Below are 15,867 nucleotides of genomic sequence, written 5' to 3' on the forward strand. Positions count from 1 at the left end.
GTTTTGGCTTTGCAATGAAAAAAACTAGTTTTTGTTTTTCTTTCATGTAACAATGTTAACATAACGATTTTTGCACTAATACAAATTCTTCAAAAATATTATTTAATGGTTGTACAATAGTCCATCAAATGATGTACTATGATGACTTCATAATTCCCCCTCATCAAAATAGAAAAGTATGGAAAACTACTACAAAAGGTAGCAGGCAGGAAGATGGCAGTATAGTAGGAGGACACTAGACCCATCTCATCCCACAAACACAACTAGATAACTATCAAATCATCCTAAATAACCCAGAATCAACCTAAACACTGCCAGAACAATCTCCACAACTAAAAGGAGAGAAGAGGCCACCTCAAAGAAGGTAGCAAGTAGAGAGACCTGGTTTGGGGGAGAAAAGGATCCAGGGTGTTGCAGAGGGGAGGGAGCCATCCTCATGGAGAAAGGCTAGAGAGAGAAAAGCACACAGGGAAACACATAAGGAGAAAGTTTCCCCAAAGACATTGGCTGGGAAAACTAGAGGGGCCGAATTTCATGAGTTCTTACATCCAATGGGCCTTAAAGCCTAGAGTTTGAAGGTCAGCAGGCTTGGCTAGGATAGAGCCCAGAGGGTACTGCAATGCTCCTGGAGAGAAGGCAGGAAAACAATCCAGGAACAGATGGCATGGAAACAGCAATCTGAACAAAGTCTGGCGCACACAGTGAGGGGATTATTCACTCTTCTAGGAGTGTGTCCCTGAGTGGCTGTGTTCATGATGATACCTGCTTTTCAGAAGAAGGAAAAGCAGATTAGTTAGCCTGATACATAGATACCAATGGTCATTATACCAAAATCTCATGAATTTGAGACAAATTAAACTATCCAATACTATTAAAATTATAGGCTAGATTACACTAATTCCACTTGATTAAAGACTCTTCAAATGTTAAAAAGGAATATTATAAAGACTAAAAAAATCACAAAAACATTGCTATAAATTGGCAAATACTAATTAAACATATACTATGATTATACTGGTATAAAGAAAAAATGTGTAGTGCATGGTCTAGAACTAACAAAAATATGAAAGATAAAAAGACTTTAAAGAGGTGGAATGACTATTTAGGAGTATTTTAGGATTGACCTGGTATTATCTGTGGAATAAAAAAAATTTTTTTTTGGTAAAAGGTTAACTCTTCAGAGACCTTTTGGACATATTCTGATTCCAACCCCAGCTTCTGTAGAAGCCATCAAACACAGTCATATTCAATGAATACTCCAAGAAATGTATGGCTGGGGAAGATTCTCTTTAAGTGAAGATAATTGGGTCTTTAGAATGTGCGGGAGTCAGGGATTTTGATCTCTAGAGAATCCTGTTTCTGATTCACAACCATAGGGATTGAAGAAGTTTGTAAAAATAAGTGCTAAATTAACTTCCAAGTGAAACTGAATCTCTCGAGTAAGCATCAACTTTAGCACAAATACTGGGAAACCAGAGTTGCATCATGGGTCCTTATTTTTAATATGTTTTCTTTCCTTGACACGTTCTTGGGAAAATTCATGTGCAGACCAATTGCCTGCTTGTAGCAATTCTTTCTCATATTTCTTTTTAGGAAGGAGAACAAACATCTTTTAAAGTGTGAATACTCTGCTCTCATCTGAATTGCAAATGGATTTCAAATCCCTGGAAATGTTTTCTATTACTTAATAGAATGGAATGGTGAGAATGACTTTAAAACATAGTCAGGAGGTAAGATAAAGAGAAAAGTTTTACTAATATCATTTCCAATGGAAAACATCCTGTCAATAAATATAACGAATTTATTTTGTTGAGGTGATCATTGCTGGTGGGAGAACATCAAGAGCAGGATATTATTTAAATTTCTTTAAAAATCCCAAAATAGCACAAAGAGGGTAGTTAAGAAGAGAAAGCTGCCTGTAATACAACAGACCCTTATAAATAATAGGTGAAAAGCTACTGTATTCAAGTATATAGTTCACTAAAATCTTAAATAAAAATTATCTCGAGAAAGAGCCCACAATAATTTATATATTAATCACACATAAATATGCTCAGTAAGGGTTTGAGGAAACTTGTAATTAAAAGTGTTTATGGTAAAAACAGGATTACAAACAAAACATGTGTAACAGGGGGCTAAAGTAATTATAGGTGTTAATTTGGCTATAGGGATCCAAGGCAAAAGAAGAAATATTAATTCTTTTACTTCCCATTTATGTAACAAATCAATTCTACCACCCTAATCTTAACTGTCCACACTAGACCATTAGAAAGGATCTTTGGCTATTTTTTTAATTTTAATTCATTTTTGTGGATAGTGTCTTCATAAGTGGAAGACAATAAATTCCTTCAATGCTTTCCAAGGATTTCGATATATTTTATGTGTATTTTTATCATTTGGATGCTTGAAAGTTAAGTATGTCATATTAAACAGTGGTTTTATAAGAAGAAATTTTATCAATAAGTAAATGTACTATAGTGCTAAAAAAGGGCTTGGGAATCATGAAGATAAGGATTTAAATCATACTTCTGGTATTTAACAACTATAAGATATTGAAAACAGGGTATTGTATGGAAGTATTGAATCCCTAAATTGCACAGCCAAAACTAGTATTACACTATATGTTAACTCACTAGAATTTAAATAAGAACTTTAAAAGAAGACAGTGATCATGGTACTTAACCTTTGAAATTTCAAACTAATTTCCTCATTGGTAAAATCCATAATAACATTTGGCTTATTTTGAAGATTAAATGATAAAAATTATATGAAGGGCCTCATACTAGGACATCACAGGCAACTTCTCTTCTCTTTGTAAGCTAAAATAATATATCTTTCATGTGGCATATTAGTTGAATATTAGAGTTTATAAAATCTATAAATTGAGAGTTAGCAGGTCCATTCATTTTTGCACAGTATCAGTTGTCTTAGTTGATATCTTTAGAAGACCTGGAGAGGATGATGGGATTGTTTCCTCTAATGAGAATTTAGAGTACATATAGTATGTGTTTTTCATTGAAAAATCTTAGTACTTTATTAGGTCTTCAAGTAGCTAAGTCAATAAAACAAAATGAAAAAAAATTATAGAAAGTTAAAAAGTTTCCTTCTAGAAAGTTAGAGGGCTTGACTTCTGGCTTGGATAAAAAGTCACAGACTTTCCTTAGGTCTCTTACAACACTAAAATAGTGCCCAGATGAAGTCCAAGGGCATTGAACCACAGAGTGGTTAATTCTTATAAAACACCAGGAGTTGGGAGAGGGGGATTAGAGGTTGGCTAGGATCCAGGCCAGTTCAGATCCTTTTCAAATAGGAATGTCATCTTCTAAACAGTAATTCTGTGCTAGGCATCAACAGCCTGCACTCTCCTTTGATAACACATGATTAAGTCAAGAACTCAAGTCCCCTATCTTGGTGTAGCTCCTAAAAACACAAAACACTCTTCTTTGGAAGCTTTTGAGAGTAGGGATTATAAATGCTCTCTGTCTACCAGTAACAGTGGGTTCCTTCTAATAATCTGATAGGACACACCAGTACAGCTCAGCCTCAATGTGTAGTTTCTAGGCACTTGAGGCAATAATTGTACTACTTAAATTATTTTAACATTCTTTATTCTGAGTTAGTCTTCCTAAAATAACTGGACACTTGCTTTAGTGTTTTTCTCTTTTTTAATAATATGCCTTCTTTATCTTTATCTATTTTAAAAACTGGGGTAATTCAGAAGAATATGAGAAAGGTCTCTAAGGTAACCATTAATGTTTTGGGTTTTCCTTTCCAGTCTTTCTATTCTGTCTAGGCTATCTTAGTTTAAGTTTTAGTTTTGCAAAAAAGAAGAAAAATGCTGTAGTTTTGTTTCTGTTTCCAACTTAATCATTTGCACATAATTTAAACATCCTTTTTGTTGTAATACAAAGTTGACACATTGTCATATTAATAAGTTCATAATGGACCATCAAATTAGTGCGCCATGATTATTTAACAATTCCCCTGCCATGAGCTAAGAATGAAAAACTGTTTCAAAAATAATATCCAGTAATGGCAAAGATTTAGTAAAAAAGGAATTATTTATTATACATTTAGCATGGAAAGTGATTTATTATAAACTATCCAGAATCTGGGGCACCTGGGTGGCTCAGTCGGTTAAGCGGCCGACTTCAGCTCAGGTCATGATCTCGCGGTCCGTGAGTTCGAGCCCCGCGTCGGGCTCTGGGCTGATGGCTCAGAGCCTGCAGCCTGCTTCCAATTCTGTGTCTCCCTCTCTCTCTGCCCCTCCCCCGTTCATGCTCTGTCTCTCTCTGTCTCAAAAATAAAAATAAAACGTTAAAAAAAATTTAGGGGCGCCTGGGTGGCTCAGTCGGTTAAGTGTCCGACTTCGGCTCAGGTCATGATCTCGTGGTTCATGAGTTCGAGCCCCGCGTTGGGCTCTGTGCTGACAGCTCGGAGCCTGGAGCCTGCTTCCGATTCTGTGTCTCCCTCTCTTTCTGACCCTCCCCCCATTCATGCTCTGTCTCTCTCTGTCTCAAAAATAAATAAACGTTAATTTAAAAAAAAAATTAAAAAAAAAACAAAACTATCCAGAATCTTAAAAGTTTTCATTCACTTATTCCCAGGAAACTATTTTAGTGAAGTAAGCTAAAATGAAGAAAAGATTTGTCACAATGCTATTAAACAAGAGTGTTTGTCCATTGCTTCCTAAAAGTTACACTAGCATTACAAGAGTAATGAAAGTAATTTCCTCTATACAGTCCATTATCCTCCTCCCCCGACCATTTGAAAGCGTTAAAGCACAGTGGTGGTTTCTCTTATGTTTGTAAGTGAAAATTTTTTTTACAGCAACTATCTCTGAACTGTCAGGATACCAGATGTATACCAGCATTATTTGCTACAAGTAATTTCCAAATAGAAATCAACTTTTAGGAGATGTTCCTAGAAAAGAAAGGAGAGGGTATTTGATGTGATTCACATGTCCCCTGAAGTAACAGATCCCAGACAACTGATACTCCTTCAAAGCCTCTATCAAAATTTTATTTTCAGATTAAGAGTAGGGTGATATATGCATCTACAGTCAATCATATTCCAGTCTTAATACCAAATAGAAGTATATCCTATCTTACCCAACCCTTCCTACCCTCTTTGTAATGTATGCCTGCAAAGCCTGGTCAGCTTGAAATGGATGAGAACCCTCTTTTCCATAGCTAATAGATGTACAAACATCGTATTATGCTGATGAATATGTTTCATCATTGTATACTGGAGTTGTCATAGAAAGCAACATAACCTGTTGTCAAATGACTATCACAGAGAGAAATGCCAAAACCTATATCAGAAACAAAACCTTGTTTAATTTTTTAATGTTTATTTATTTTGAGAGAGAAAGAATGGGGTGGGGGGGAAGGGAAGAGAGAGAGGAGAGAGAGAATCCCAAACAGGCTCTCTGCTAACAGTGCAGATGGACGCAGGGCTCGATCCCAGGAACTGTAAGATCATGACCAGAGCCAAAAGCAAGAGGAAGGCGCTTGACCAAACGAGACACTCAGGTGCCCCATACAGGCTTGTTTAAAGATATTAACTAGAAGAGCACCTAGGTGGCTCAGCTGGTTGAGCCTCCAACTCTTGATTTCGGCTCATTATCTCACAGGTCATGAGATCGAGCCCCTGATCATGCACTGCGCTCTCTCTCTCTCACCCAAAATAAATAAAAAAACATTAAAAAAAAAAAACTAACTACAAACTCATCCATTGGATCAGTCTTTTTCTTTTCCTCAGGGTGTTTTTAAGTTAGGTAAAACCCTTGAGAATGAAAAGGTGTTTTCAAAATTATGTTCTTTGATTTAATAACTATAAAAAGGTCAGCTACTAATATCTACTCTTTAATTTTTTTCAAATTAAAGTTATTTGCCCCATGCTCTATGATGCACAACTCAGATGCTTGAGCTGATCTCAAATTCCTTTTTTGGAAAATATTGGCCCTAATCGCAAATTCAACAAATGGAAGAGAAAGGACTTTAATATGGACAGAAACAAACAACAGGCTCTTCTGTATGTAGTTTGACTGCTTGTATATCTAAAATCTAAAGAACACAAAACTGAGTGCAATACACTCACACAGATGTCTCAACTCCAACTGTCACAGAATGTTCAGTTTTGCATTGTCTACTATTCGATTACAGTCCTACATACAAGGGAAGCAGTAGTGGCATTTTCTGCAATAGCATTGGGGAGAAATGGTCTAAAAGGCCTTGCTATTCATGTGAGTTCTACAGACAGCAACAGCAGCAGCATCTGAGAACAAGTTAATAAATTCAGATCTTAGAATCAATTCAGACCCACTGAGTTAGAATCCTTTACAAATTTCCCCCATGTGATTTGTCTGTATACTAAAATTTGGAGGTACTCCACTAGACAGGCGGTTTTCTTCCACATTGAACATAAGCATCATCTGGAGAACATTATTTAAAAAGATGTCTGATCACCACTCCTTAGACAATTTACATAATTCTGAGAGGGCAAGAGCATGTTGTTTAAAAAGGGCAGGTGAGGGGCGCCTGGGTGGCGCAGTCGGTTAAGCGTCCGACTTCAGCCAGGTCACGATCTCGCGGTCTGTGAGTTCGAGCCCCGCGTCAGGCTCTGGGCTGATGGCTCGGAGCCTGGAGCCTGTTTCCGATTCTGTGTCTCCCTCTCTCTCTGCCCCTCCCCCGTTCATGCTCTGTCTCTCTCTGTCCCAAAAATAAATAAAAAACGTTGAAAAAAATTTTTTTTAAAAAAAATAAATAAATAAAAAGGGCAGGTGAGTGGTGCCATGGTGACTCAGTCTTTTAAGCATCTGACTTCGGCTCTGGTCATCATCTCCTGGTTCCTGGATTCAAGACCCACATCTGACTCTCTGCTGTCAGCACAGAGCCGCTTTGGATCCTCCAAATCCCTCTCTCTCTCTGCCCCTCCCCACAAGTGCTGTCTCTCAAAAATAAATAAAATTTTAAGAAATTAAAAATAAACAAAAAGGGCGGGTGAAATACAGTCAGTAAATGCAGACTGAATAGTGGCTCACCACTGTGTTTTTGTATACATTTTACCTCTATGAATTTCACTTTCCTCAGAGAATTATAGTGATGATAAAATGAGTAATATGTGTAAATATATGTAAATTATAAAACCATAAACCAATGGGATTGTTAATGACTGCCATGAAATAAAATCAAATAGACAGTTATTTTTAACAGATTAAGCATAAGCTTTCCAAAATGATGATATGCCAAGTGGAGTCTGTGGGTCCAAAGAACAGGAAATAATAGATGTTTGTTAAGATGCAAATAGTTCTTCCCTGCCTCAGAACTGTGTATCACAAATTCAGGAAATGGAATACAAAAGCCTATATTTTTAAAGAGCTGGTCAATGTAATTATTACACGTCTTCAATCCCTTCCCTTATGAGCCAGAAGAGAAATTCAAACAGCTAACCTCAGAGCTCTTAGCACCACTCCAGCTATTGTGGGTACACACTTGGTGCCCCTCCTCCAGTGATATCTGCACATGGTAATATGCACTGACGCATAATGCTCACATGAAGTTTTCTCTTCTGGATTACTCCAGGTATAAAAAAGTAAAATGGACAGGACGAACTGGACAGAGATTGAGTTCATTCTGCAGGGACTTTCTGAGTACCCCAAAGTGGAAAAACTCCTTTTCGTCATGTGCTTGATGATGTACCTGGTGATCCTGCTGGGGAACAGCCCTTTGATCATACTAACTCTCCTGGACTCCCACCTCCATACGCCCATGTACTTCTTCCTTGGTAATCTTTCCTTCCTAGATATTTGTTACACATCCTCCTTTATCCCCTCAATGTTGATTCACTTCCTATCACAGAAAAAAACCATCTCCTTCCTTAGATGTGTTGTTCAGATGTCTGTCTCCTACACTATGGGGTCCACCGAGTGCGTGCTTCTAGCAGTGATGGCATATGACCGTTACGTGGCCATCTGTAACCCTCTGAGATACCCCATCATCATGAGCAAGGCACTTTGCATTCAGATGGCAGCCCTCTCCTGGGGACTGGGCTTTCTCAATTCACTGACAGAAACTATACTTGCAATACAGTTGCCCTTCTGTGGAAAAAATGTCATTAACCACTTTGTTTGTGAAATATTGGCCTTTGTCAAGCTGGCTTGCGCAGATATTTCCTTGAATGAGATTGCTATAATGTTGGGCAATGTAATATTTTTGTTTTCTCCATTATTGTTAATTTGTATCTCCTACATTTTCATCCTTTCTACTGTACTAAGAATCAATTCAGCAGAAGGAAGAAAAAAGGCCTTTTCTACCTGTTCAGCCCACTTAACAGTAGTGACTGTGTTTTATGGGACAATCCTCTTCATGTATATGAAGCCAAAGTCCAAAGACTCTGCTGTTGACAAACTGATTGCTCTGTTCTATGGAGTAGTCACTCCCATGCTCAATCCTATCATCTATAGCCTGAGGAATACAGAGGTGCTTGGAGCTATGAGAAAATTGATGAGGAGACACTGGTTCTGGAGAAAAGGATGAAAAACTTATACCTTTGAGTTCATGCACAAAATAAGCTCATAGATTTGAGACAAAAGTTTTTCATATAAAGAGAACAATAAAGATTGTATGTCAAATTACAGAATTTAGGAGTTGGAAGAAATTTGAAGACAATAACTTCACCTTTTATGAAAATGACTGTTATAAAAATGTAGACACTACTGGCATAAGAAGTGAGTAAACTTTAAGAAATAAGAAAAAAATGAAATTAAGCTTTTCCAAGAAAATCCAGTATGTCTTCTTCAACTGATGGGTTATATCCAGATAAACCCATTGAAAGTTGAAAATATCATAAGTCAAAAATGCCTGTAGGGGTGCCTGGGTGTTTCCATTAATTGAGCGTCTGATTCGGCTCAGGTCATGATCTCATGGCTTGTGAGTCTGAGCCTTGCATCGGGTTCCATGCTGATAGCTCAGACCCTGAAGCCTGCTTCAGATTCTTTGTCTCCCTCTCTCTCTGCCCCTTCCCCACTCATGTTCTCTCCCTCTCTCTCTCTCTCTCTCTCTCTCCCTGTGTCTCTCTCTGTGGTTTTCTCTCCTCTTCCTTCTCTCTCTCTCTCAAAAACATTTAAAAAATTAGAAAAAGAAATGCATTTAATTTACTAATCTACTGGACATCAGAGCTTATCCTAGCTTAACTTGAACATGCTCAGAACACTTACATTACCCTATAATTGGTCAAAACTATCTCACACAAAGCCTGTTTACAATAAAACGTTGAATGTTTCATTTAATTTATTGACTACTGTACTGTATGCAACTGAGAAACAGAACTCTTACGATCATGTTGCTCAGACGGGAAGCTGAGCCACTGCTTACCACAGAAGAATATCATACCACATCTTACTAGCCCAGGAAAAGATCACAATTCAAATTTTAAAGTATGGTTTCTACTAATGCATATCATTTTCACATCATTGCAAAGTCAACATATCCTAAGTCAAACCATTTTAATGTATGACCATCTGTATGTATGTCTATTGAACAAGTAAAACACGTATTTTTCAGTTCCCTTTCAAGAGAACTACTTGAGTTTTTCTGTTTGTCTGTTTGTTTATTCCTGATTTTTGTTTTACCCAAGGACTTGACCTGGCCCCAACCTAACCTGGCCCCTACGTATTTCCCCTTCTTCCCTCCCTCCTCATATTTCTCCCATGTTTGAACAAGCTGTGCTACATTCACTGTTACTTCTTCAATTATGTATCATGTTGTTTACACCTAAAGACAACAGCATATGCCACTTCATCTCCAGCATCACATTTCTCTTTCTATGGTAATAGCTTGCAATCTCATTAAACACAATTCAAGTGTTAGATCTTCTACAAATCCTTTGAAACTTTACTGGGTTAGTTATTCCCTCCTGTATGCTGTCCTGAATTTTATCTCTGTTATGGCTATTTTCCTTTTATACTATAATCATTTGTTCGTTTCTGAAATTTACCCAATGGCAGAACTCACTGTTCTCTGTATGAAGTCTAATGTAAAATAAATTCTAATAGTAGGCAGTAATTAATTACTGAATTAACATTTTTAAAGAATAGTAAAATGTAGTCCAAGTAGTTGATATAATACAGGGAGATAAGAGAATTTGAATTTATGTATTATTTCGTTGAACTAAACAACATATCCAAAAGCTTTGGGTAAAATAGCAGCTAATATTAAATGTATGGACATACAAGGGCAGATAAAAGAATGATAAATATACTGAAGAGGTCATTTTGGCTGGGTAAGGCAGAAATAATATCAGTGTATAATTATTCTGTAATAAGCAATTGCTGGGAAAAATATATCAATTGGATAAACCCTTCTTAAGGAATACTGACAATTTCACTCTTTCAGAAGCAATAGTCATTTTAAATATTTCCTTTCAAAGAAATCCCCTTGAAATTGCTAGCAAATAATAATTGTACTTTTATTTTTTATGTGATTACCTAACATCTATTTGTACGTAATACAGGTGAGCTGCCTGGTACAGTCCCACAGCCTGAGATGGATGAGGAGAGTGGCTCTGCTCAAGGGCCACCCAGCAAAGGCTTCAACAACCCAAAAGAGTTCAGAAAGGAATCCCTGCTTGTTCTGCCCAGCAGGATGTTTGGGGGTCTGATGGAATAAGTAAAAGGTCAACATGAAAGGGAGGCCCAGTTCAGGTAGTCAGAACCCAGTAGAATCAAGAGGACACCCATACAGGGAATGATTCAGCTCAGACTGTCAGAGAAAAAGTGAAAGGCAGAAAAAGAGATAACTTGGAGTATTTTATGCTTATATCCCTAGATATAATGATATATATGGTTATAGCCCTAGATATCCCTAGATACCACCAAAGTGATAGGCTAGACTTGTAACAACTCATAGATGTTTCTCAAACATTGAAATCACAGAAAAATTCAAAAAAATTTTAATGTTTACTTATCTCATACAAAGAGAGAGAGAGAGAAGGAAGAGAAGAGAGGGAGCAAGTAGGGGAGGAGCAGAGAGAAAGAGGGAGACACAGAATCCAAAGCAGGCTCAAGGCTCTGAGCTGTCAGCACAAAGCCTGACACAGGGCTCGAACTCACAAACCAGAGATCATGACCTGAGCCAAAGTTGGGTGTTTCACTGTCTGAGTCACCCAGGTACACCAAAATCACAGCAAATTCAAACTACCTGGAGCTAGAATCTACCCAGAAAAAAAAAAAAAAAAGATCAAAAACTGACTCTATCAAAGGATAGAGTCCATCATCCTAGCTGATTGACAAGTGGTCTTTTGGAATTAGCCAATATGAACTTTTAAATAATTATTATAAGTATATCAAATAAACTATTCCCATTTCATAGACAAGGAAATTAGATTCGATGTTTAAGAAATTGCCTAAATTCAGGATGCCTGGATGGCTCCATTGGCTAAACGTCCAACTTCTGATTTCAGCTCAGGTTCATGGGTCAATCCCCACACATCCTGGCCTGGGCGGGGTGGCGGGGGCGGGGAGACTGTCAGTACAAAGCCTGCTTGTGATTCTCTCTCTCTCCCTGGCTCTTTGCTCCTCACCTGATCACGCGGTGTTCACACACACTCTCAAAATAAATAAACATTAAACAAAAATGAAATTGGCTAAGATCACTAAGTTTATATACAAACCAAAAAAAATGTAATTCTTTTTTTTAATTTAAATTAAGTTAGTTAACATATAGTATAGTATTGGTTTCATGGATAGAATTTAGTGATTCATCACTTACATATAACATCCTGTGCTCATCCCAACAAGTGCCCTCCTTAATGCCCATCACCCTTTGAGCCCATCCCCTTACCTACCTCCCTGCTAGCAACCCTCAGTTTGTTCTCTGTGTTTAAGAGTCTTTTATGGTTTGTGTCCCTCTCTGTTTTTATCTTATTTTGCCTTCCTTCCCCTCTGTTCATCTGTTCGGTTTCTTAAATTCCACATGAATGAAATCATGATATCTGCCTTTCTTCCCCTGACTTATTTTGCTTTTAACACACACCAGTTCCATCCATGTTGTTGCAAATGGTAAGATTTCATTCTTTCTGATCGAGTAATATTTCATTATATGTATTGTGTGTGTGTGTGTGTGTATATATATATATATATATATATATATATATACATACATGCCACATCTTCTTTATCCATTCAATTCATCAGTTGGTGGACATTTGGGATCTTTTCATAATTTATTGTTGATAGTGCTGCTATAAACATTGGGGTGCATGTGCCCCTTTGAATCAGCATTTCTGTATACTTTGGATAATTTACTCTATATCCCAAGTGTACTATTCTTTCACCTTTACCACAGCTCTGACCAATAACAGGAAAATATAACCAACCATTTTATACACAGTTGTCCTAAATTATTCCCTAGAGAGTCCAACCATCAGTGCACAGTCAATTAGTCAACCAACTTACGTCCCTATCTTTGTGAAGTCATCATTCTTAGGCTTCTCCTCTCATCCAATCAATGGCTGCATCAGAGTTCTTTACTTAGACCAATGGACCAATTATCCTGATGAATGTTTATTCATATCTGAGATCAAATCCAGCCCTACAACCCTGTAATTCCCATATTCATCCTATCTTCTTCATCCCATTGCTTTCTGGATTCAAGGCATCACAACAATTTCATTGACTTTGGTGAGAGCTTCATGATAAAGAGCAAATGAGTTTTGCACACTGACCTCACATTTAGTCATCTGGTCCAGAAAGGACATACAAATGTCACAAATACGGATGAGTGTACATTTTTTAATTCCTTGTATATTGTGGTTTATATAACAAGATATATTCATGTATTTCCATATTGCACATGATTTTAGTGGGTTTGGAGTACTGTATACTTTATAATATAAATATAAATATTTATAATATAAATATAATATAAATATTTATAATATAAATATAATATAATCATGTATAAAATAAATATAAATTATGTCATGTATTTTGTTTCTAAATGCTTATGGCTTCATTTATACCCATGGATTTATGCATCAAGGTGTCAGCAGAAACACAATCAAAAAGGGAAGGTCCTTGTAGTTTCACTGAAACATCCTGCAGCTTCTTTGAATTTACAAAATAATGTCAACACTCGAAGACCAACAACAAACTGCTAAACTGTCTGTTATTTTTTCCAGACAGGCACTCCTCTACCCCATTTCTATTCAGTATGTATTTGTGCAGACCTTCTCCATTTGTATATAGATATTCAAATCACACACATCTACCTGCATGCACAAATATTTCCACACACACATGTAAAACATAGTCACACTTTGTAGAATATGCAATCACTTCCAAAAAATTTAGCAATGCTGAAAAAGAGGTTGTACTAGTTTCCTAACGCTACCATAACAAAATAGCAGAGACTTGATTGCCTCAACAACAGAAATTGACTTGCTCATAGTTCTGGAGGATAGAAGACCAAGATTAAAGTGTTGGCAGATTTGATTTCTTCTGAGGCCTCTCCCTGGCTTTCAGATAGACGCTTTCTTGCTATGTCCTTGCTTCTGTGTGTGAGCAACCCTCTGTACCCATGTGTGTCTAAATTTCTTATTTTCTCAAAATGACACAACTCCAATTGTATGAGGGCCCACACTGACAGCCCTCATTTTAACTTAATCACCTCTATAAAGGCCATATCTCCAAATGTAGATACATTCTGAGGTACTGGGGATTAGAGCTTCAACATAAGTTTTGCAGAGACACAACTCAGCCTAAAACAGAGGTTAATAATAAACTATCCAAAAAGTCTACTATAGTTTTTACATTTGTATATTACATGCACATAATTTTGAATACTAACAATACACTAACTTAATGTTTAAAGCTATACTTACATTCTATCACCCAAAACAAAATATTGAAATTTGTCACCATGAGCCCTTTTTATGTAAGATTTCAGATATGCTTATGTAACATATGTCTATATTATCTTAGAGTTTCAGCAGTCAGTCAAGGAGGAAACTTAGGAAATCACACATCTTATTTAAAATGAGTGTCTTCCCCTCTTAGTCCAATGTTCTGGTGCGTACTGAACACATCAATACATCCCTTTAGATTAATGTTATGATTTGCTATGGGGGATTAAAAAAGCACACAGAGGGTTCCTAATCAGCAATTTTTTCACAGCTGCTTTTACCTCTTTGTTCCGTAAACTATAAATGATAGGATTCAACACGGGGGTTAATCCAGCATATACCAAAGCCATAAATTTGTCTATTTCCTGTGAATCTACAGCGGAGGGCTTCAGGTACATGGAGAGAGCTGTCCCATAGAACAAAACCACCACAGTCAGGTGGGCTGCGCATGTTGAAAAGGCTTTGCTTCCACCATCCACTGAGCTGATTCTCAGGATGTTGGAGAGAATTAATGTGTAAGAGACACAAATGAGGAGCATCGGCATAGGAAGAAGAGTATGCTGATCACCAGCATGATTAACTGCACCCTGGGAGTATCCACACAAACTAGTTTTAAGACAGCCAGAATTTCACAAGTGAAGTGATTGATGATGCTACTTCCACAGAGAGACAGCTGCAGCACAGATACTGTTTCCACCAGGGCGGTGAGGCAGCCTGTCATCCAGGAGCCAGCGGCAATCTGCACACAAGCCCTCTTGTTCATGATGATGGGGTATCTCAGAGGGTTGCAGATGGCCACATACCGGTCATACGCCATCGTGGACAGAAGCACACACTCAGTGGAGCCCATGGCAAGAGAAAAGTACATCTGAGTGGCACATCCTCAGAATGAGATGGTATTTTTCCCTGAAACAAAGTTTGTCAGCATTGGAGTGAGAGCAGAAGAGGTATACCAGATGTCTAAAAGGAGAGGTTGCTGAGGAAGAATACACGGGTTTGTGTAGGTGGGAATCCAGGATGGTGATGGAGATCAGAATGATATTACCCAGCAAGGTGATCAGGTACATCAGCAAACACAGCACAAATGTGATGACCTCAGCTTTGGGGTAATGAGTAAATCCCAGGAAAATAAAATTGGAAATGACTGTCAAGTTTGCCTTGACCATTTTATGCCTCTTTGTTTATCTGTAGTAGTGAATAAAAATATACATTGTACATATATGAAAATTAAATCCTACCATCTTTCAAGGGGATTAGTTAGGGGTACTTTAAAAGGATCATTATTCTGGCAATACCATGCTAATTATTCACTCATTCACTCATTTGTTGAATATACTACAAGTCACTGAAGATCTCTTTGAATTACCTAAAAAGCTACTCTTGGGCAACTCAGAATAAAATATCACACAGTCAAGTAAAGAAATAAATACAATTAACATCATATAAATACACCCTCGGGTACCATGAGAACACAGAGGGTAAGAATCTGAGCTCTGTGTTAGGAACACTGGTCAGTGAGACATTGTGACACTTAGTTTAATCAAAAAAGGCATTAGACCTGGGGCACATGGGTGGCTCAGTGGTTGAGCATCAAACCTGGATTTGGCTCAGGTCATGATCCCATAGTCAAGCCCCGCACAGGTTCAGTTCAAGCCCCATGCCAGGCTCCACACTGGCAGTGCGGAGACTGCTTGGGATTCTCTCTCATTCCCTCACTCTCTCATCTCTCATCTGCTCACATTCACTCTCTCTCAAAATGAATAAACAAACTTTTAAAAAAATGTGTTATACCTAATCGAGTTAAGGACCACTGGAGGCTTGCTGGGGAAAGAAAAAAAATTTTGTAAAATGTTACATGGAGAAAGGATTTAGTTGCATTTCATAAACCTGCTAATTATGTGTTGTAACACATGGATATGCGGTACACTATAAATAGAAGATAAACCTGTGTCCAATCACTAT

General features: G+C 37.5%; 1 protein-coding gene and 1 pseudogene across 1 annotated transcript; one reads left to right on the plus strand and one right to left on the minus strand.

Moving 5' to 3' along the window:
• Positions 1-7,586: 7,586 nt before the first annotated feature.
• On the plus strand, positions 7,587-8,591 carry LOC125926387 (olfactory receptor 13C7-like). Its single transcript, XM_049635791.1, has one exon. The coding sequence runs from the start codon at positions 7,602-7,604 to the stop codon at positions 8,538-8,540; it is 939 nt and encodes a 312-aa protein (XP_049491748.1). The 5' UTR covers positions 7,587-7,601; the 3' UTR covers positions 8,541-8,591.
• A 5,520-nt stretch (positions 8,592-14,111) lies between these two features.
• Positions 14,112-15,071, minus strand: LOC125926333 (olfactory receptor 13F1-like; annotated as a pseudogene).
• Between the last annotated feature and the right edge of the window lie 796 nt (positions 15,072-15,867).

This window comes from Panthera uncia, chromosome D4, assembly GCF_023721935.1.
Source record: "Panthera uncia isolate 11264 chromosome D4, Puncia_PCG_1.0, whole genome shotgun sequence".
Lineage (NCBI taxonomy): Eukaryota > Metazoa > Chordata > Mammalia > Carnivora > Felidae > Panthera > Panthera uncia.

Excerpts from the sequence above, each read along its gene's own strand:
- LOC125926387 (XM_049635791.1), top strand. The coding sequence starts at position 7,602 with ATGGACAGGACGAACTGGACAGAGATTGAGTTCATTCTGCAGGGACTT.